This window comes from Ovis aries, chromosome 3, assembly GCF_016772045.2.
Source record: "Ovis aries strain OAR_USU_Benz2616 breed Rambouillet chromosome 3, ARS-UI_Ramb_v3.0, whole genome shotgun sequence".
In the NCBI taxonomy this organism is placed as follows: Eukaryota; Metazoa; Chordata; class Mammalia; order Artiodactyla; family Bovidae; genus Ovis; species Ovis aries.
In genome coordinates this window covers 142,937,888-142,961,950 of record NC_056056.1, presented here as the reverse complement: position 1 = coordinate 142,961,950, position 24,063 = coordinate 142,937,888, and the positions used below count along the sequence as shown (strand labels likewise).

Here is a 24,063-nt window from a genome sequence, read left to right as displayed (position 1 = left end):
TGTACATCCTCCTGTATATTTTACATCCTCCTGTATATAAGTAATCCTGTAGATTACTTATAACATCTAGTACAATGTAAACATGATATAAATAGTTGTAAATACAATGTAAATAGGTAGGTAGTTGCCAATGTGGCAAATTCATTTTGCTTTTTTGACCCTTCTGGAATTTTTTTTTTCCAAAATATTTTCAATTCATAGATGCAGAACCCATGGGTAGAGGGACCCAACTGTTCATTGTGAAATGAACACCACAGTCAAGCTAATTAATACATCCACCACCTCATATGGTAACCTTTTTAGTTATCTTGGTGTGGTGCGAATACTTCAGATCTAATATTTTAGCAAATTTCAAGTATATAATGCAATATTACTAACTTTGGTCACCATGCTGTACTTTAGAGCCTGCAGACTTACTTATTTTATAACCAAAACTTTAACCCTTTGACCAACCTCTCCCCATACTCCTTCTAAAGTTTGAACTGTCCCACTATAAGAATAGACACAGGTAGGATTGGCTTTTTAATCACTCACATTCTAGTCTCAAAAATAGTATGGAGGCAACCATAGTGAATCTCCAAAATTAATGCTCAGATGAAATAAGGAAAAAATATGAAATATTCTCACCTAAAACAAAAATCATTAAACTCAACAAGCTTTGATTGTTTTCTGTGGTACAGGCACTTAAAAAAGCAATGTATATATGCAAAGTCCTTGTTCTCAAGAGAAACTCTCTGTTCAGATAATGATAACATACAAGTAAATTTATAAAAACAGCATCAGGTAAGGAAAACTGTTAAGAAAACATTAACACTATGTGTTGTCATAGATTCCCTTCACATAGAACATTTAACAACATCCAATGGCACCCCACCTAGAAAATCCCGTGGACGGAGGAGCCTGGAAGGCTGTAGTCCACGGGGTCGCTGAGGGTCGGACACGACTGAGTGACTTCACTTTCATACATTGGAGAAGGAAATGGCAACCCACTCCAGTGTTCTTGCCTGGAGAATCCCAGTGACGGCGGAGCCTGGTGGGCTGCCGTCTATGGGGTCGCACAGAGTTAGACACAACTGAAGTGACTTAGCAGCAGCAAGCTCAAAAAAAAAAAAGAAAGGAGGCTACCAGTGTAAGTCTCAGAAGTTACTAGAATGTACTGTAACTTTAAAAAAGAAAATAACCTAAACTGAATCAGTTTTTTGTGTGTTACGCTGTGTTATCAGAGACCTCTGGGTCTCAGTGAGCCAAGAAGACTTCATTATAAAGTTTCTACTACTAATACTATCCTGGGAAAAGGAATACTGTTTTTCAGATTATGTCAGATGTTTTCCTCTATTGGCTATTTATGCATCACATAATTTGGAGAAGGTAGTAGTTAAGGTCATCTAATCTGATTGCCTCGCACTACGCGCTCAGTTGTTATGGCCAAGTCTTTGCAATCCCATGGTCTGTAGCCTGCCAGGCTCATCTGTCTATGGGATTTTCTCAGCAAGAAATACTGAGGTGGACTGTCGTTTCCTCCTCCAGGGGACCTTCTTGACCCAGGGATCAAACCCATGTTTCCTGCATCTCTTGCACTGGCAGGCAGATTCTTTACCATTGAGCCACCTGGGAATCCTTTGCTTTGCATTGACTGCGTGGATCACAATAAACTGTGGAAAATGCTGAAAGAGATGGGAATACAGACCACCTGACCTGCCTCTTGAGAAATCTGTATGCAGGTCAGGAGGCAACAGTTAGAACTGGACATGGAACAACAGACTAGTTCCAAATAGGAAAACGAGTACATCAAGGCTGTATGTTGTCACCCTGCTTATTTAACTTGTATGCAGAGTACATCATGAGAAACACTGGGTGGGAAGAAGGACAAACTAGAATCAAGATTGCTGGGAGAAATATCAATAACCTCAGATATGCAGATGACACCACCCTTATGGCAGAATGTGAAGAGGAACTAAAAAGCCTCTTGATGAAAGTGAAAGAGGAGAGTAAAAAAGTTGGTTTAAAGCTCAACATTGAGAAAATGAAGATCATGGCATCTGGTCCCATCACTTCATGGGAAATAGATGGGGAAACAGTGGAAACAGTGTCAGACTTTATTTTGGGGGGCTCCAAAATCACTGCAGATGTTAACTACAACCATGAAATTAAAAGATGCTTACTTCTTGGAAGGAAAGTTATGACCAACCTAGATAGCATATTGAAAAGCAGAGACATTACTTTGCCAACAAAGGTCCATCTAGTCAAGGCTATGGTTTTTCCAGTGGTCATGTATGAATGTGAGAGTTGGACTGTGAAGAAAGCTGAACACCAAAGAATTGATGCTTTTGAAGTGTGGTGTTGGAGAAGACTCTTGAGAGTCCCTTGGACTGCAAGGATATCCAACCAGTCCACTCTGAAGGAGATCAGCCCTGGGATTTCTTTGGAAGGAATGATGCTAAAGCTGAAACTCCAGTACTTTGGCCACCTCATATGAAGAGTTGACTCATTGGAAAAGACTCTGATGCTGGGAGGGATTGGGGGCAGGAGGAAAAGGGCACGACAGAGGATGAGATGGCTGAATGGCATCTTCAACTCGATGGGCATGCGTTTCCATGAACTCTGGGAGTTGGTGATGGACAGGGAGGCCTGGCGTGCTGCAATTCATGGGGTTGCAAAGAGTCAGACACGACTGAGTGACTGAACTGAACTGAATGCCATGTTTATCTGGCAGTCTTTTTTTTAATTTTGATTTTTTGGTCTGGGTTCATCTTTTGGAAGATAATGTACAGTGACAAAGACTGTTGTAATCTACATACCAGTTTTTACTGTGGAATTTTAAAAAAATTTTTCGTTAATTTATTTATTTCGGTTGCACTGGGTCTTTGTTGCTGTGAGCGGCCTTTCTCTAGTTGCAGTGAGCGGGGGCTACTCTTTGTTTTGGTGCGCTGGCTTCTCAATGCGGTGGCCTGTCTTATTGCAGAGCACAGGCTCTAAGCACACGGGCTTCGGTAGTTGCAGCGTGTGGGTTCAAGCTGTAGAACACAGGCTTAGTTGCTCTGCAGCACGTGGAATCTTCCCAGAACTGGGATCAAACCCATGTCCCCTGCATTGACAAATGGATTCCTATCTACTGTGCCACCAGGGATGTCCAGAATGTATTTTTATGATTAGGAAAAATCACATTCTGGTTTATAGTGAAGTACTTTGAAAATTTAGGTAGTATGAATTAAATCTTCAGAGACTGATCATCTCAGGCTGTTCCATAATACTGATATCTAAACTCTAGGTTGTGACAGGCCCCTTCTTCTGCTACAGCCAATCTAACAGCCAGATAGTGCCTTTACCTCTTTTAAGAATTAGAAAGGAGCTAACAGTATGGTGATAATCTTTTTGCAATATGTAAGTGTAGCAAGTCACCATGTTATACACCTTAACCTTACACAGTGTTATGTGTCAATTTTATCTCAATAAACCTGGAAAATAAAAGAATTGAAAAGTTAAATGGAGACTACATCCTTAGCCCATCCTCTCCTTTATAAAATGTGTAAATAATGATAGAACTTTTATTGTCAAGAAATCACATCCCATTATATATTTTAGACAAAGACTAGCATCCTTTATAACCATAACAGAGTTTGACTATTATAAGTTAATGAATATTGACCTTAAAAATATTGACATGCTGACCAATATCTGTTTAAAAATAATATCACTTCCATTGTTGGCATTCATTGGTCAAATATTCTTAAATCAATTCATAAGTTAGAAGGGAACATGCTATTACTTACTCTGTTAAACATATTAGGAAGCCCTGCCATACCAAGATTATTCTTTTGCCAAGAAAGATTAATAATAGTATCAGCCCTTGAATATTCAGGCCTAGAAAATGGCAAAGGAGCTTTAAAAATTATTCTCTCCATTAAAAAAAAAAAAAGGCCGGCAATAATTGTCAGAATTGACTTTTTCAGAAGTGGAAATTAATCAAAAGCTTGCAGCAACCCCATGAATATTTATTCAAGGAAAACAGCTAAATCTCAATAAAGACAACAACAACAACAAAAAATAAAGACAACAAACTTTGTGGCATTTTAATTTACCCTACTCCCATCCCCTGCTTCCTAGCTCAGCAGTAACTAAAAAAAAAAAATAGCCCACATTTTTGGTACCAGAGGGAACAGAACAGAACTGGAGTTCTTCACAGCCTGATTCTGAAAGAACTACAGTTATTTAACTTGTCTGGCGGTTCCCTGGAAGACTCTATTCAAAGGTTTATCTCTATTTGATGTGACTAAAGCTAACGTATCACTAAAAGCTTTTATGTAGAGTCATTGTCAAAACCATTTACTGGGAAATTTATATCTCAGTTTAGTATATTTTATTTATTATATTGGAATGTAATTGCTTTATAATGTTGTATTAGTTTCTGCTATACGAAATCGTGAATCAGCAATATCATATGCCCTGTCTGTTAAGCCTCTCTTCTGCCTTCCCATTCTACCCCTCTAAGTCATCACAGAGCATCAAACTGAGCTCCCTGTACTATACAGCAGTTACAGTGGAGGAAGCCGGTGGGGGATGAATGAGGGAGTAGCATTGAGATATATATATATACTGGTTTAGTTGTTAAATCGTGTCTGACTCTTGTGACCCTGTGGACTGTAGCCTGCCAGGCTCCTCTGTCTAAATCGGGTAGCTGGCAAATGTTTTAATCACAGCTGCCTAAAGTGATGAATAGTACAAACAATAGGTTAAAATCCTTGAAAGGAAAAACTGAGGGAGAAGACCTTCATTATGGCTTTGAAAGGTCTTCAATACATTCTTGGGGATGCAGAAAGCCATGCACATGTGTAAAGGCCATGTGCATGCTCAAAAAATCTGTGATGGCCTAAGCTCTAACCTCTGGCTGACCTTCAGGCTCTGGACAGCAGGAAGTGAAAACTAAAGGAGAGTCTAAACTGCCTGGCTGAGTGTGGATGATGTGTCTCACAGAGGTGCACACAGAGCCTGTGGCAAAAACTGGGGGATTTATTGGTGTCAAGCAATCTTTATTGATTCATTAGCTGATGACTAAGCTGAGTTGAGATTTCTGTGGCCACATATCATGAAGAATACAAACTTTGCAAAATTAGCTCATAAAGTCACTACATAAACAAATCAAACAATTAACAACAAAAACAAACCTTGAGGAGGAGGCAACCTGATGTCCAGAGTTTCCACATTATATTATATTAAATTCCCAGCTTTCAATAAAAATAGACATGCCAATAAACAGTAAAGTATGATTCATATCTGGGGAAAAAAATTTCACTCAAAACTGTACCTAAGGAAGCCTAGATGTTGTGCTTATGAGACAGACACTTTTAAATCAGTATTTTAAATATGTTCAAGAGCTAAAGGAAACTGTGTATAATGAATTAAAGGAGAACGTGAGAACAATGTCCTAACAAATACATGACATCAGTGAAGAGATATAAATTATGAAAAGAAGGCAAGGAGAAATCCCAAAGTTGCAAAGTACGATAGCTGGAATGACAAATCCATGAGAAGGCCTAACTAGATTTGAGCAGGCAAAAAACAAAGAATCATCAGTCTTGAAGAGAAATCAGTTGAGGAACAGAAAGAAAAAGAATGAAGAAAAATGAGCAGATCCTCAGAAATCTGTGGGGCAGCTTCAAGGTGACCAAAGTATGTATAGCGAGAGTTCCAGAAGGAGAGGTGTGAAAGTGCTAGAAAGAATATTGGAAGAAAGAATGGTTAAAAACTTACTAAACTTGATGAAAAATGTTAGGCCGCTCAACCGAGAAAGTAAACTGCAAGTAGGATCAACTCAAAGAGATCTTACTCCCAGATACATCATAATAAAGACAATCTTGAAAGCAGCCAAAGCAAGAGATTTAGCAGATATAAGGGATCCTCAAAAGGCTCATTATCTAATTCTTCAGCAGGAAACCCAGACATTCAAGGCCTGAAAGAAAGAGTGTCAACCAGTAATTCTAACAAAACAATTCTAAAACATTGAAGAAAATAAGACATCGATAGAGAAACAAATGTTGAGAGAATTTATCAGGAGAAAATCTGCCCTTTGAGAAAAGAAGAAATCCTTCAAGCTGAAATGAGAGAATACTAGAGACTAACTATAATCCACAGGAAATAAATAGAAATAAAAACACCAGGAAAGGTATTATACACATAAATGTAAGAGGCATCACAGATATCTTGTGTGTGTGATTAAACCAAGAGATTATAAATGTCATAAAGCAATAATTATAAATCTGTGTTGGCAGACACACAGTGTTTGTGCATAAAGATGTAATTTATATGACAATAATAGTTCAAAGAAGGGGGCTTGTACAGGTCTACACAGGAACAAAGTTTCTGTATATTATTGAAATCAGGTTTATATTACTTGAAACTAGATTTTTGTGTAAATTAAGATGTTAATTGTAATCCCCAGGATACCACTAAGAGAATAACTTAAAAAATATGCTAAAAGAAATGACAAGGAAATTTAATTATTATCCAGGATATACATAAATATGTGTGTATGTGTATATATATAGTCCTTCAGTTCTTCCACTAATGCTTTTGTGTTCAATATATATTTATATATAGGATAATATATATTATATAGTAATGTTAATATTATATTGATATATAATCTTCACAATAAATATATATTATCCCTAATATTATAATACATAATAAGTATATGCTTTCCAGGTGGCTCAGTGGTAAACAATCTGCCTGTCAGTGCAGGAGACTTGGGTTCGATCTCTGGTTGGGAAGTTCCCCTGGAAAAGGAAATGGCAACCCACTCCAGTATCCTTGCCTGGAAAATCTCATGGACAGAGAAGCCTGGTGGGTTACAGTCCATGGGGTCGCAAAGGGTCAGACACGACTGAGCAACTTCGCTTTCACTTGAGCAACTAGACAACAACAACAATCCTCATAACAATCCTATGAATTTGATAATACTATCCACATTTTATAAATGAGGGAATTGAAGAAAAGTAACTTGCCCAATATTACACAGCTAGTAAATTGCAGAGCTGGAATTTTAACTCAGACATCTGACATCGGTCTGTGCACTTTACTATGCTGCCTGTCATCATACTGATCATAATCATCTTCCCTGTCATTTGAGGAGAGCTAACTGTTGTGCCAAAATCTGTTGGATCATCAAAAAAGCCAGAGTTCCAGGAAAACATCCATTTCTGAATACCAGACTACCCGACCTGCCTTTTGAGAAATCTGTATTCAGGTCAGAAAGCAACAGTTAGAATTGGACATGGAATAACAGACTGGTTCCAAATAGAGAAAGGAGTATGTCAAAGCTGTATGTTGTCACCCTGCTTATTTAACTTATATGCAGAGTACATCATGCTAAATGCTGGGCTGGATGAAGCACAAGCTGGAATCAAGATTGCCAGGAGAAATATCAATAACCTCAGATATGCAGATGATATTACCCTTATGGCAAAAAGTGAAGAACAACTAAAGAGCCTCTTGATGATAGTGAAAGAGGAGTGAAAAAGCTGGCATAAAACTCAACATTCAGAAAACTAAGATCATGGCATCTGGTCCCATCACTTCATAGTAAATAGATGGGGAGACAGTGACAGACTTTATTTCTGGAGGCTCCAAAATCACTGCAGATGGTGAGTGCAGCCATGAAATTAAGACACTTACTCCTGGAAGGAAAGTTATGACCAACCTAGACAGCATATTAAAAAGCAGAGACATTACTTTGGCAATAGACATCCATCTAGTCAAAGCTATGGTTTTTCCAGTAGTCATGTATAGATGTGAGAGTTGGACTATAAAGAAAGCTGAGCACCGAAGATGCTTTTGAATTGTGGTGTTGGAGCAGACTCTTGAGAGCCCCTTGGACTGCAATGAGATCCAGCCAGTCCATCCTAAAGGAAATCAGTCCTGAATATTCATTGGAAGGACTGATGCTGAAGCTGAAACTCCAACATTGTGGCCACCTGATGCGAAGAACTGACTCATTGGAAAAGACCCTTATGCTGGGAAAGATTGAGGGCAGGAGGAGAAGGGGGTGACAGAAGATGAGATCATTGGATGGCATCACCGACTCAATGGACATGAGTTTGAGTTACCTCCAGGAGTTGGTGATGGACAGGGAGGCCTGGCATGCTGCAGTCTATGGGGTTGCAAAGAGTTGGATATGACTGAGTGACTAAACTGAACTGAACTGTTATGCCAAGCGTTAAGTCTACAGCAGGATCACATTTAATAGCTCTGTAATGTAGGTCCTATTTTTTTTTTTTCTTATTGAGAAAATTGATGCCCCCAAGTTTAAGTAATTTCTCACTCATTTTCATTGTGTTAGACAGCAATTCTCCACTGTTCCCTAGACCCACGCCCTTTGCAATATACTTCTGTAATTCTTCCCATCAAGAGGTAAAGTTCATGTTTCTGGTCCTCGGATTCAGAATGGTCTTGTAACTTACTGTGGCCAATAGACTGTAGACAAAGTGATATATCAGTTCCAATCCTGGGTCTCCAGAGCCCCTGTGCACTACTTTTCTCTGTTCTGTCTCTTGAATCATTGTCCACTGCCATGAGAAGAAGCCAGGGCTAACAGGCTGCTGCTGAGACCGTACTGAGCAAAGACATCTCAGATGACATCATTCTAGACCAGCCAACCTGCCAGCAGACCACAGATGTGAGAGAGGTCAGCCAACCAGGAGACTTGTGGAAAATAATTGCTATTTTAAACCACTACATCTAGAGGTAGTTGTAGCTACCATTAGTATGGTAGCAATACATAACTGATGCAGTCATGTAGCCAGGATGTGACAGCATCTCTCTCTCACACAAATACACACACACACACACACACACACACACACACAGACATGACCTGTGGGCTCTGATCCATGCAGCTTGATAACAGGAGACTAAGAAATTGATTTAACCCCACCTCCATTCATGAAGCCATGAACGTGGAGGGGGCACAGGAGACCCCCTGCCCTAGCACCAGCATTGGTTGAGTAGCAGGGAAGAGGAGGGGAGGGGCCTCCAAGAACTTTCCAGCCTCTTCAAACTAAGAGACATCTCTGTTGCCCCATCTCTGTTCCTTTCTTAAGAGACCCACCCCTCAGCCTGTCCCTCCTTCCTTCCCCTCTCCCTCACCCAGACCTGGTGGATCCTTCAGACCTTTTCCTCTTTCACTCCCTTTGCTGGGGTGGGTGCTGTTTGTATGTGGAGAGTAGATCTTTGAAGTTCCTGTTCTTTTCTGGCCCAAGTCTCTAGAAGTGGAAAGGTGGAAGTGAACAGATTTTTTAAATATAAATAAAGGGTTTATGAGACACTACAGTCTAACTGAATTCTAGCAAACGCAGATGTAATGGATCAGCACTAGCTGTTGAGTAGAAATTTCTTTGGTCTTCGCAGAACAGTCCACTCGGGAATGGGTCAATACTGGAGTTTCCTGGGGTAGACACTATGGTCTTCTGAAGGCAAGAGGCTGGGCAAGTGCTAGTGACATTTGCCCTGCCCAGAAATACAGCAATGGAGGCCAGTGCCACTGTGCCGAACCTATCACTGCTTCAACGTGCTCCTTTCCCCACTGTCCAAGGAAAGGCAAAATCTCATTTTATTTATTCAACAAATGAAGTATCCACTATGCCCTAGACACTGTTGCAGGTGCTGAGGATGTATCAGTGTAAAAGACACCAAACTTGTATGGAGACAAGCAACACAGATACATATTTCTTAAGTGCTTTGAGGAAAAATAAAGCAAGATTAAGGTGTGAGGACAGGAAGTACAATCAGACTTGGGAGGTCAGGGAAGACCTTTCTAGGCAGGTGACACTTGAGCAGAGGCTGCATTAAATGAGGACGTAAGGCATGTAGATACTGGGAGAGAGGGTGAGGAATAGCAGTTTTCCTGAGGCAGCAGCCGCGTGCTCGGTCCTTCAGCAGTCCTGCCAGCAGCTGAGCCGATTGGACTGATCAAGGGATGCGGAGAGAGCCATGGGCCAATTATCACCGTTAATCATAACCACTATAGACCAATAGGTAGGAATAGTTTGTGGACTGAATGGAGGGAAACATTCAATTTATATCATTTAAGGCAAACTGTATCCCGGTCATGTCTACCCATGAATCATTTGTGGAACTGTGATTCCTGGGCCCACCTACTCTTTATCAAAATCTCTGGAGATGAAGTCCTAGAATCAGGGATTTTTAAAAACAGAAAAACTCTCCAATGTTTCTAACGTATGATCATATATGCAAAGAGAACACACGAATAATGTATGTACCAAACTCCAGTATAGGAACCTCAGGCAGAAATGAGCAGAAATGCCTTAAAGAATTTAACTTTTTAAAATAGTTCTCAAAATTAGCCCTTTTAATGAAATTCTGTCTTGGTAAAACTGCTACCAAAGACATCCAGTTTGTAATATAGCCCTAATAAAAAGGATCAATCTGATCCTTTATTGCAAACCAGAATGCACTCAGTATTTGTTGGATGAATGTCTCTTAACAGCTTACTGTCAAGTCTGTTGGTCACCCTACTCTTCTGGGTTGCTGCTATCACAGCAGAAACCAATAATGCCATTTCCATTATTGCTGCAGTAGTGGGAAAGTTCTCATCTATTAAGCACTCTATTGATACAACCTGCTTAGGTTTCAAACTAGTTAAAATCCTTTTCGATGTAGATAGGTTAATTAACAAACAGATGAATGGATTTCTAACCCATCAACAAGTATCGCCTTATTTGAGTGAAAGTTGCTCAGTCATGTCCGACTCTTTGCAACTCCGTGGACTGTACAGTCCATGGAATTCTCCAGGCCAGAATACTGGAGTGGGTAGCCATTCCCTTCTCCAGGGGCTTTTCCCAACCCAGGGATCGAACTCAGGTCTCCCGCATCGCAGGTGTTTTCTTTACCACCTGAGCTACCAGGAAAGCCAATTGCATTATGTAGACTTATCCAAACATTAAAAAAGAAAGGTTATACTAGAAAACCAACTTAGGACACAATTTAAAGAGAAAAATTTTATTGCAATATAAAATGCACTTATAAAATGTCCACAGAAGGCATGTAATTCTTCACTGCTATATAAATTTACTGGGAATACTTTATTCACTTTCTATTGTTATGACATCACCTAAAACATAAACGATGAGTTATACTCTATAACAAATGCATCATTGATTTTCAACAATCATTGGTTTAATAATTAAAGATTATATAATCACATCTATATTCTGGAATGTTCACTTTCATGTAGTGTAATAGAGTTTAAGAGTATAATTGCACATGGATGGTATAGAAAGAAAAACATTCACTACTAAATTATTTTATACCATTATGACGGTTAACATTCTTCCTGACTGAAAATAAGAGCTTCAGCAGCTTGGTCTATAGTCAACACAGTTCCAGGAGTCTCAATGCAGTAGTGTGTATGTGTTTGTGTGTGTGTACCCACCGAAAAACGTAACTCTTTTGTAAAAAAGTGCAATATTACTGTAATTATATTGCATGTTTAAATATGCAAATATGATTATTTGTAAACAAACAAACCCCCACACAAATACTAATTCTAGAAAAAAAAAATCTGTCAACTCATAATTATTCTAACATGCTTTAGTTGAACACACATTGGATTTCTGAAAGGTGCATATATTACCTTAGATAATAAAGTGTAAAAATGACTTTCTCATTTCATACTATGAAATGTGCATGTCTGGTATTTGCTTTATGCATCATAAAGTTTAGATCAAGAAATTCTAAATCCTGGATCCCCACGATTCACTTAGAAAAGTCCTCAAAATTATGGCTCTTGCAGCAGGTTTATCAGATTACACACGATGAAGTGCTCTAGCTCCCTCTATTTCAAGTATTGAAGAAAATGAGGCTCAAAATCTCTGGAGGTTTTAACTAAAAATGTAAAGCTTTAGAAAACAGTTAAATGTGTTTTGAAATATGATATAAACTGAAACATATTCTTAATCTGTGTTAGGCTGATGAGTACCAGGACTTTAAAATAATTTTATTAAATCTGAACATTCATTCAAAAGTGATAAAGAACAATTTGCCTATTAGTGTATGGTTTTAGACAAATCAATTGTGATGTTTAAAATGTTTTCAATATTGTTGACATCAATTTTGTTTTCTTTTGAATATTAACTTGATGTTCAATTAAACATAAATATTTTGCCTCACAGTACATACAATGAAATGACTTGTTTTTGAAATGGAAAAAATTTTATAGCACTAGAATGAGAATGTACTAAAGTTGTTTAAACATGTCTTTCAACATCATCAGAAGTCCTATAGTATAGAAAATATCTAGTACCTTTAAGATTTCAGAGTGAGCTGATCTTCTGCAATTTTAAAGCCATTTAAAAAACCACAAAGTCAAATAGAAAAGACTGCTGCAATAAAGCACTGTCTAAACATTGCAGATATGATCCCACAGTCTGAGTGAGCACTGCTCTTCAGAGCAAGCAACTTTCCACTTTTTCCTAGGCACATGAAGTTTTCAGCTTAGAAAATAACCTAACCTGGTCCTTAACATATTCATTAAGTGGAATGAATATTTTAAGGTCTTTCTCCCTTAAAAAAAAAAAAAGATGTATCACCAAACAGTAATAAGACTGGTATCTTACTTTTAGACATTAGCCTTTTCTGGAATTGGCCCAACTGTATAAAACTTTAAGAATTATATGAAAAGTGTGGAATAATCACTCTATGAAAACTGTGATGAAATTAAACATCATTATATTGAACTCTTTTCTAGATTTAACTCAGAAATCATAAGTCTTCTTTAACATTAATTTTATAAACAGACAGAAGTGAAAAGTGCTAATTTTCAAAAAGTACAATTTTTCCCTCTACTATATATTAACATGGAATGATTTCAGTTCTCCTGTACTAAAAGCTGGACTTTTAAAAAACTAGTATTATAATACTTTTATTCAGTAGTAGCTTCAGTTTCAGCTGGACCCCTAATTATTCTTCGAATTCCTCTTTTTCCTGAAGGGCCTTTTGGTTTTGCAAAACTTTGTTTATGTGCATGCTGCTTGGGGTGTACTTCTTCATAAAGGAAGTCTGCAGTCAACTCATCCCCATTGTCTATCTCGATCTATAAGAGGTGAAATTAGCAAAGTGTAATGCAGTATGAAAAAACACAACATTCAAAACCTAATACAAACAACGTTTGCAGGTATGAATGCTCACAGATAAATACATAATACCCATTCCAGCAAGAAAGAACCCAAGACCATATGAAAATAGTTCACTTGAATCTTTTTTGGGAGGAGGAGGTGGGAGCTAAATGGAGTTGCTTTAATATATAATCCACTATATTTATTTTCTGTTTGGTTCTTTCTTCTCCAGTTTAACTAATGTTTAAAGGTAGTATAGTAGGAATCATCACTATATTCTTAAGTTGTTCGGCTTTAGTACACTATATTTTCCAGAAACATTACTAATGGAGCCTTCATCACTTGGGTCACTTGAAATCACTCTGTTACACAGGCTGGCAAACTGTGGCCTGCAGGACAAATCTTGTTCAAGTTAAGAGTGTGTTCTACATTTCTAAAGGGTTGTAAAAAACAAAATAATAAAACAAGAATATGTGAAAAAGACCATATGTGGTCTGGCAAAGCCTAAAATACTATCTGGTCTTCTGGTAGAAAAAGTGAGCCTGCTATAGGTGATTCTTAAGAACTTCAAAAGCTCTTAAAATGCTCAGTACCTAAAACACTGGTAATTTGTAAGGACCTGTGTTTTAGGAGTTGAAGAGGTCAAGAATAAACCATATGTTTCCCCATGACTCACCTGCATTTAAGAGAACTTGTAACTTAGTTCCCCAAATTTATGTTATGCTCATACTCTTTCCCAACAACTGGAAAGATTCTCAACACCCCATGACTCAGTTATAAATGAAGACTGTGGTTTCTTACTAACAAAGTCTTGAGAAAATAAGAAATAAGCAGCTTTAGTAGCACTGTCCAACAGAACTTTCTGCAATGTGGACTTACCCTCAAAATTCTGCACCAAATACAGTGCCATTGGTCACATGTAGCTAAAATGAGCATCTGAAAGGTGGCTAGTGCTTTTAAGGAACTGAAATTTAAATTTCATTTAATTTTTATTTATATTTAAATAGCCACATGTACCTTGTGGCTAAACATTAGATCTACAGGGAGGCTGGGATCATAATAGATCATCCCCAAGCACTTAAGAGAATTTCCTAAGGATTCATGATGAGAACAAGGGGAAAAAAAAAAACCTTTTCATTTACAAATTACAGTACATCATGAATTACATGAAAAATAAAAATGTAATAAAAAATGAAGAATTTTAAATAGGTATTAAATGTATTAATAAGATAAATTAGGTAAAATAAATTAGATAAACAATTAGGTAATTACCTTTCTAATGACATCCATTTGTAGTTGTCTTTCTACAATCTCTAGCAGAGGGCTCTTGCAGCTAGAATACAGCATTCGTTCTCTTATACTGCATGTGTATCCAGGCATTGAATAAATAAACACTGTAAATTAAAATAATAATAAATCCAATTAGCAGCATATCAATTAAAGCAAATACTAAATCTTGTAAAACTACAATTAAGCCCTCTGGTCAAGACATAAGCAAGAATATAGTGATGAAATGCCAATCAGCAAACAAAAAGCAACATGTTAAAAAAAAAAAAGTACCATATACCTATAGACTCCAAATAGTCTCCTTCATGAGAATGTTTATACAGAAAGAAATGATAACGTGCTGCATCTTTGGGAATCCTCTTTGGCAAATCTTTTAGTTCTGTATTTACTGTGTTGGCCAAAATTATAATTTCATTTTTTATATCTATTTCCTGTCAATAGAAACAAAAAAGTTATTAAAATAGATACACAGAAATTTAAAATTTATAATTAAAAAACAAAGAGATAAGGGGAAAGTTACATAATTTCACTTTTTCCAGTGAATATATTTGCTTTTGTAAGTTTAAAAACAATGAATAAAAAATAAACACTTAAAATCCATTAAAAACAAACCTTATATTAATATAAGCCAAAGGTCCCGAAGAGAGAAGCCACTTCATAAAAATCATATGTCTCTTACCAATTGCACATAGTTCAGCTGTCTGTTATTCAATTTTTCCAAAGCTTGAAAAGCTTCTTGAGAAATAGGAAATGCTACTCCTTGTAGTGTTTGATGCTTAGCGTCCACACTCACGTCAGTTTGTACCTAGTATGACAGATTCAATTTACTGATGAATTTTAGCATTAAGCAGTCTCAGATGGCAAAGAAAACTCTACAGAGTGCCATTCCACCCTTTTAATATAATTAATTCTGCCCATTTAAATATAATTAAAAGTAACACTTAAAACACTATGAACTTAAAAGGCAAATTGTTCACATTTGTTTCAGGTTCTGCTAGCACTTTGTCAACATGCAGAGCGTATGCCACATTTTGATGAAAATGCCAAAAGTGAACATCTGAGTGAGTGTGCAACGTTAGCAGGACTTTGTTTATATGTTTGGTTTGGCACAACTGCCATGAGCTATACACAAGCTCTCTGAAGTATCTTCAGATTATACTTTTAATTATGATATTTTACTTGATAAAACTTATGAACACTGTGATATAAATACAGTATGTATAGAACTTTGTTCCTCTAGACATAAAGTGCAACACAAACACCATGCAGAGTTGAAAGGAGTACAAACAATATACAAAGACAACATAGCTCAACAGATTATACTACTGCAGAAGTTCCAGACTTAAGAGCTTTCATTCCTAAGAACATGGGTGTGCACGTTTTGGAAGAAGAGTACTTCAAGAAAGCTTTCAATGCACATATTTAAGACTTTCATACTCAATAAAAGATACTGTAGTATAGGGTCTCATTTGCAGTACTGCAACAAAGTCAAAATTTAAAGTTTACTTAAAAAAATGAATGGAGATTCTACAGCATAAATGGCATTGGATAATGAAAACATTATAGAACATATGCAAATGCATACCCCAATAAGATCCTCTGGGTTCTGATTGCAAGGAATAAAACAAACTATCAAACTTGTTAAAAAAAAAATCACGTAAAAATCCATACTCCAATAACTTGAGTTAAAATAATAACGATAGATCCTTGCTATCAGGTCAATATAAATAATATTCATTTTCCAGACTGATTCTTATTAGTCCGTTACTCAGAGAAGTGAACAGTAGTTTCTGCTACTTGTTCTTTTCTGTAAAATTCCAGTAGAAATACAGTACCTATTGCTGCAATGAATACATTAGAAATGATAAACTATAATATGGATGAAATTTATTGACTCATATGCTAAACAAGTACTCATATAACCATCTCCTATATATGTATATATATGTATGTGCACACACCCATCCAGGCAGTGCCCACAGACAACTTACAGAGCCTCTAGAAATCCTAAACACACTATAGCATATACGTTTTACTCTCTTTGCCATTAGTATTCTCTGAAATAACAAAACAAACCTTCCTCAGGCAACCTTATTAGATATCATATCCCTCACACTATGTAAGTAACATATACTTTTCCCATTTATTTAGAATTCAAAGTATAAAATTAAGAACAGCTGTACTTCTAACAGGAGGATTACTAATCTAACCCATATATTATAAAGACAGGAGAAAGCTATTTATGAAATTGACATGAAGTTTAATATTTACTTCCAAGTTTTTCCTAAAAACACATTGAACACGGTCTTGTCTCTAAATGGAACAGAATGTTAGCTATTCAACTTATTTATTCTCCAGTTACCTCTTCATCTATTAATTAAAAATTACAATACTTTTAAGCACTTAAAATCTTGCAAGATTTCAAAATGGTAACATACCTCATTAATTTTAATTTGTCGTAATTCTTCCTCAGCTGCAGTCAGCGGGGCAGGAGAAGACTGTGACAGCAAATATTTTTTATACCCATGTAATGATACATCTTCCTGTAAGCACAGAAATTGACTTACTAGTTGTCAGGCTACTTTAGGAAAAACAAAATTATTAATTTAACAAAAAAAATATTTTAATTGAAAATAAATGGTAACAAGAATCTTACTACTTCCCTATTTTTAAAAATATTTTATTCTACAGTTTTCAAAAAGTTTTAAGGGGAGTAGCTATGCTTCATTTCCTAAAGCTTTAAAATTACTACTCTTTTGTATGAGGTGGTGGTGGTAATGCCAGACACATGATGAACCTGATCGTGCTTCAAGTCTACAGGACAATTACTACTAACCTTCTGGGGAAGCCTTCCCCACAATTATTTAATAATCAGCATCCTCAGATTATGAATTCTGTACTATAATTAGTTCTTATTTTATATAATTATTTATAGAAAATAATTATAGTTCTTATTTAAAAGAAAAATTACTTCAAATAAATTTACTTCTCATCAACATTTTGTGGTTTGGAAGACTGAAACTAGAATTGAGAAACCAGACCACTTCACAACTAATGTGAATAAGCAAAGCATTTCCATTCTTGTGCTCTACCCATCAGAATGTAATAGTCACTGAATCACAATAAAAGCTCTGAATACAAAACAAAAAATTTGTTCAAAAAATACACTGTAATTTTCTGAATGTGGGGGTATATGTACAAATACATGTATTTACCATACAAATTTTATAATGAAGTAAATTCTTAATCTTAACATACATATTAATCAACAATTACCCCAATCATCAATTTACCTTTCAGTATTCTAGTTTAAATAAAATAGTTATTGCTTCCATATTATGAGTATTAATGTTCAAAATACCTAAAAACCACTGTTTCTTTTAAGTAGTCTCTCATTTTCTGAGCCTATTAACTCATCCTTAAAATGAAAAGGTTGAACTAAATGAGGCGTTGAACTAAATTATCTCTAAGAGAGATTCTAGCATTTGAAGACTGAGATGTCAACATATTTTTAAAGGGTGAGTATTGTATGTTTCAGTTGATATGCATATCATATGAAATGTTTCCTCTTATTCTTATGTTTACAGATTTACCAATCAGAATTCACATTAATTACTCCATTACCTAGAAGTTCTTTAAGTGTTTTAACTGCAACACATAGACTCCATATATAATATAAGTTTTGTACCTTTACTGTTCCAAACACTTCATCTTTAATGTGGCCACCTCCAAACTCCTTTTTCAGAGTTGCTCTTGTTGCTGCATATAACATTTTTTGACGAACCTAGTAATTGTGAAAGTTTACTTGTAAGTTTACAGGTGAAGACTATCATTACAAAAAGAGCATTTAATGAATGTTTTAAAACCGTCAAGCACATTAAAAACAAACTATGACAAAGTCCATCAGGTGTAACATGCTAAAATGTGCATATACAGATAGGCATCATAACATTGGCATCTAAAACATCAATAGCTACTAAGGTAGATCTCAACTTATAAGTCATTTTTCAAAAAGTAGAAAAAGCTAAATTTTAAAAAATTCTTCATTTTTTCAAAGTATAAAATGAGTTCAAGAATTAAAAGAAGCTACTTAAAACACTACTTTAAAGTCATTGAAATAAAGTAATCTTGATAGTGACATTCTACTCAAAGCAAGTCTAGGTGAGATATTACTAATTAAAAATCAAATATTCATGGCATAACTATGGCATAAAACATTCTATGAGGGACAAAGATGAAAAGAATTATAAAATATACTATTATTAAGGAGTCTGATATTTATAGCATCTACGGGAAACTACTAAAGATAACTGCCAACCAGTAGAAATCATTTCATAATTTTGCACTGTCAAATCCAATATTTCTTTCAGACAAGATATATAGAGTTAAATAGGAGGGGATGACTTTTGAGAATGATATCTACAAAACTTTAAAAATTATTATTTTTCTATAAGAAGAAAGAATTAAGTCTTTAAAATATTGGACTGTATCCATATATTAATTTTTTTTGTTCTATCACTTAAGGGCTTCCCTCATAGCTCAGTTGGTAAAGAATCTGCCTGCAATGCAGGAGACCTAGGTTCGATCCCTGGGTAGGGAAGATACCCTGGAGAAGGGAATGGCAAACCACTCCAGTAGTCTTGCCTAGAGAATCCCCATAGACAGAGGAGCCTGGCTGGCTACAGTCAATGGGTCGCAAGAGTCCAAGAGTCGGACGTGACTTAGTGACTAAACCACCATCACTCAACTTTCCTAAAAGAAATACTTATCTGTATGTATGCTCATCACCTGAATGGTAGCTATTAAGAATATTTCATATAATGCTCAGTTCTGTAAAAATTATTTATTATGATCAGAGCAAAATAGTAACCTTTATTCTTCAGAGGTCCAGAAAGTCATTTATAATAGCCACAAATTTTTAAATTTAAAATCAATAATAATTATTCTGATTTCAATCAAGGTCAAGATTTCTGAATCTTGGTAAATTATCCTTGGTTCTACATTACCAATCCGAGGATTTTTTTCTATCGTCATTCCCTTCTATGAAAAAGACTATTGCTTCCTAACTTTTGCTTGGCCTAGGAATATTTCAGAAAAAAATTTTTTAGCTTTTAATGTTAAAGTGAAAGTGGAAGTGAAGTCAGTCGTCTCCAACTCTTTGAGACCCCAAGGACTATAGCCGACCAGGCTTCTCAGTCCATGGGATTTTCCAAACAAGAATACTGGAGTGGGTTGCCATTTCCTTCTCCATTTAATGTTAAACAAGTTACCAAAAAATTACTTACATGAGAATGATCAGGAGACCACGCAATGAATATCCATTCATATCCCTGGGCATTCTGAGAATCTAACCTGAATAATACATAGCACGGTTGTTTGTCCTCCAACAGGGGTAAAACAAAAGAATCATAATCCTGATCCCAGGAATCTGAAGGCTTCCTACACGACCCAATCACAAGTTTCTCTGTGAAGAACAATTTTTAAGACACATAAATGGTTTGAAATACCAAATGGTGGAATAATGAAGAATAGAAGAATAAATTAATATGTAATTATTAATTGCTCTATTCACATCAATATATGAAAAGGACCTTGGCTGTAACAATACAATATATAGGAATATATAATAAAATATTAGTATATACAAAAATATAATATAAAGTAGTATTAAAAAGTAAAAATTATGACCAGGACAGGTAAAATAATGTTATGAAAAACACAAGAAAGGAACATACAAAAATGATTATAAATAGCTGAGTTTGATGGTTGAAGAAACGGTAGTTATAGTCTATTTTCCAAATGTTTGTTATAAAGTATCAACAAAATGTATTTAAGCATCCAACCACTCAAAGGTGGAATTTCTGAAATTAACATTGAATTGCACGGTTAAGAAATACTAAATAAAAACAGGTTTAGCTCCTACTTGGCCATACTATTACAAATTTAAAAATCTGTCCACAAGCATAAATTGGTACAGTCACCTTGAGACATTATTGGGAGAATCAAGACTGTATTCTGCATAGAGAAACTCTTGCACATATATACAAAGGTATTCACTGCAGCACCATAAAATAACAGTGGAAACTGAAAATAGCCCACATGTTCATCAATAAGAGAAGGGACATAAAATACGTGGCAGTCATGATAAAATTCTATTCATATTTAAAAAGAATTAATGAGCCTCTATCAAAGGGGCTTCCCTGGTGGCTCAGAGGTTAAAGCGTCTGGGTCGGGAAGATCCCCTGGAGAAGGAAATGGCAATCCACTCCAGTATTCTTGCCTGGAGAATCCCATGGACGGAGAAGCCTAATACGTTACAGTCCATGGGATCGCAGAGAGTCGGACACGACTGAGCGACTTCACCTCACCTCAGCTCACCTCACCTCACCTCACCTCTATCAAAACTAATTATAAAAATATTTACAGAAAAAGGAATGGTGCAGAAAAAGACATCAGTTCATATGAACTTAAAAACTCAAAAACAGCACTACATGTTATTTAGGGATTGCACATGCAGAAAAAGTTCCTAATATAGTTTCCTCAGGAGAAGGTTGGAAAGTACAGTTGTTTAAACATCAAATTACAAAGGTTTGAAGCAAATTGAAAAAATGTTCGCAGTTATTAATTTAAGAAGGGATGGAAGTATTTGTCATTTATTCTTCATAATTTCCTTATTTAAAATTTTTTCTTAAAACAAAAAACAGGATAAGTGACAGACAAAATAGTGATTTTTCTGTTGTAGAGATGTGAGTTATACCAACTTTTCCCTTTTACTTACCTAACTAAGTCAATTAGAAAGTGATAACACTTAAAATTTTAGTTCAATAGTTCTAAAACAGGCTACTTTACAGTATATGTTTATTCTCATTGAGTGTGTTAACATATGTAGAACTGCATATTTTTCAAATTATTTTAGTATTTTTAACATATAAGAGAAACTGGAAACCAAATTAGATTTACTTCCAGTTTATGAAAGAACAAGATATTTTTCCAAAGCAAAATATTTCAAGGTAATTAAGAAATTAGGCCAATGGGATGTTTTAACATATTCATTTGAGATTAAGTAATTATAATTTAATTATTCACACTCAAACCAGCCAAATTAAAAGACTCTCCCACCCAATTAATTTCCCTGCTTTCAGCTTTATTTTGAAAGGCTCAATTTACAGTTTATTATATTCTCAGAACTGTTTCCCATAACAAGAAAAGGGAATCATTTCTCAGCAAACATTACAATCAAGTTGAGAAAACAGGCAGTTTAAAACCCTTTCCTTCTACTTCAAACTAACTTTATTGAAAAATAATTCACAAATAACTGTTTATTTTTCAGATAATCGCCTGTTACTGATTTTCATTCCAGAGATGCAAGCACTGACATTAGATACAGATTGCATTACAGAAACTGAGACTCAAAAAAGTGAAAGAGAAAGATGTCACACCAAAACCAACATCTTTTTGTTTCCCTGATAGTCAACTACAGAATTCAGAAGGTAAGCAAGGGCCTTTAGGAAATGCCCAAAATATAGAGGATACAGGTTAACTAAAGGCAAGCTTTCAACCGGCTTCACATTTATTAATAGTCCAAATCACTGACAATGACTTAGCTTTACATAACACCCAGTAATTCAAGAACAAAAAATGTTTAACTAACCATTTTCAATAGATATCTTCAGAAGTCTGTATTTTCCATTTCTTGCTCTGGCAAAGATATCTTTAACGTCTTCACTTGCTGTGCAAAAAGATACAGAAAAGTAATATTTATGCATTAATACTTTCTAATGCTACAATAACAATGCAATTGAATAAGGAAAACATGAAATATAATACAAAGAAAAAATCTTGAGTATGCAATATTTTCTTATTAAAAGTCATTTAAATTATAAAACTTAAAAGGTATACCAGACACTGAAAACGGCTTTTGCTGTTGTTGTTGTTCAGTTGCTAAGTCATGCATGTTCAACTCTTCTGTGATTCCCTGTACCGTAGCCCGCCAGGCACCATACCAGAGCGGGTTGCCATTCCCTTCTCCAGGGAATCTTTCCCAACCAGGGATCAAACCTGCATCTCCGGCACTGGCAGGTCGGTTCTTTACCACTGAGCCACCAGGGAAGCCCCATACACAGCTAAGAGACATAAGTATGTTTTAAAAGTATATTAATTCTAACCTGTCCTAGCTACATTAGAATTGGGAATGAATATATTAAAGTTTCTCAAACCCAATAATGAACAAATTACACATCTGAGAAATACCTTTACTGATTTTGAAAATGCTGAGAATCTGCTTTCATTCTCTTCTGGTCTAATTTCAAGTTTACGATAAATAAAAACACTCTCTTCATCAATTCATTTTATACATTTTCATATTTAAAGATGACAATAAACGTCAAATGCCCTATCCTGACTGAAGTCAATAAAATTCCTTCAAGTTTATACTTCTGGTCACACTTTTCTGACTAGTATTTCTCAAAAAGCTGGAGTAATCTCACTGAGCAAATGTATACTTAATAACCTACCCCTTGCGCTATGAAAACTTCAATTTCGTTCTGATTTTGTTCTTGGGGTGTATATTGACAGCAAGAACCACTTTTAATAGTGCTTGTTATTAGACTCAAGCATCAAAGTCAATAATTAGATATCCATGCATCAAAACTAACGCAAACAAAAGAGTGCTTTCAGATTCGAGACTATTTTGCTTTTCTTTGTGTGTGCAGGAGGAGGTATGGGGTGGTGTCAAAGACTTATGAACAAAACACAATTAGATGTTCATCTGGGGAAAAGATTCGTTGTCTATTAACAGGAAGATCTTGTGTTTATACTAGAACTCGTTAAGTGATCGCGAGTAACCCCGGGACATATTATTTGATTCTGATGAGGTGAGAGCTTTCAGACTGCCCATTCGCAAACCAGGAAATAACACAGGTCAATTAAAATTGCACATTCAACTGCCTGAATGGGATAATTATACGATGCCACACAGATCAGACTTTTCAGTTCCCCGTGGAGTACCTAAGAACGACCAAGACGCCTCCTACTTAGGATACATACAACGGTGCTGATGTTCCCATTTTGGAAGAAAGCGCGGAAGAGTTTGGGAAGCATTCTTAGTAGAAATGGAAAAGATTCCGCATCTTTCTTTTTATAATTCAAATAATATAACAACTCTTCTGGACCGTGAAAAAGAAAATTCGCCTGTCTCTTGACAATAAAAGGACCCCGATCGCCTTCACGTCTCCAAGTCTTCCCAACCGGTTAAAGTTGGGTTAAGGTCGGCTGCGGCTGCAGGCACGCCCCCTTCACCCCGGCCGCCGCCGGACCCACTTCCTTCGCTCCGGCGAATTTCGGGTCCGTCCGCAACGTGGCGGCGGCCGGGCCCGGGAAGGGAGGGAGGCAGGCCGAGAGCGCCCGGGACACGGGAGCGCAGAGAGACTCAGAGGCCCGGCTCGCCCCGACACACATTCCCAGTGCTTCGGGCCCGACTCCGGCCCCGCCCGGCCTGCCCGGGGCCTCCGGGGAGCCCCTTCCCCAAGGGCAGCGCCGGCGCCGTTACCTTGGATGCCGGTCTGGTGGGACATGGCGGCAGCCGCGAGCTCCCGGCTCCAGCGCTGAGTGCAGCGAGCGGCCCCGGCGGCTCCAGGAAGTGGCCGCTCCT

The 24,063-nt window shown here is 36.5% G+C and overlaps 2 protein-coding genes across 6 annotated transcripts in view; one reads left to right on the top strand and one right to left on the bottom strand.

The window, feature by feature from the left end:
- The window catches only part of IRAK4 (interleukin 1 receptor associated kinase 4), a 45,496-nt gene extending 33,311 nt beyond the window's left edge, over positions 1–12,185 (top strand). For both annotated transcript variants that reach the window (XM_060411575.1, XM_060411576.1), the window contains exon 12: positions 1,528–12,185. In XM_060411575.1, coding sequence (XP_060267558.1) covers positions 1,528–1,668 — 141 coding nt within the window. In that variant the 3' untranslated portion in view covers positions 1,669–12,185. The remainder of the gene's footprint in view (positions 1–1,527) is intronic.
- On the bottom strand, positions 510–24,024 carry TWF1 (twinfilin actin binding protein 1). 4 transcript variants are annotated; one of them, XM_042246836.2, is made up of 10 exons: positions 23,962–24,024; positions 22,066–22,143; positions 19,700–19,878; positions 18,103–18,198; positions 16,853–16,957; positions 15,094–15,219; positions 14,695–14,845; positions 14,400–14,521; positions 9,142–9,257; positions 510–8,652 (listed from the first exon to the last, which is right to left on the bottom strand). In XM_042246836.2, the coding sequence occupies exons 1-9, from the start codon at positions 23,984–23,986 to the stop codon at positions 9,177–9,179; spliced, it is 963 nt and encodes a 320-aa protein (XP_042102770.1). In that variant the 5' UTR covers positions 23,987–24,024; the 3' UTR covers positions 510–8,652; positions 9,142–9,176. The 4 variants fall into 4 exon arrangements, with proteins under 4 accessions (XP_042102770.1, XP_027823231.1, XP_027823230.1 ...); XM_027967430.3 differs by having other exon boundaries at positions 9,148–9,257; XM_027967429.3 differs by having other exon boundaries at positions 9,166–9,257.
- Positions 24,025–24,063: the final 39 nt, after the last annotated feature.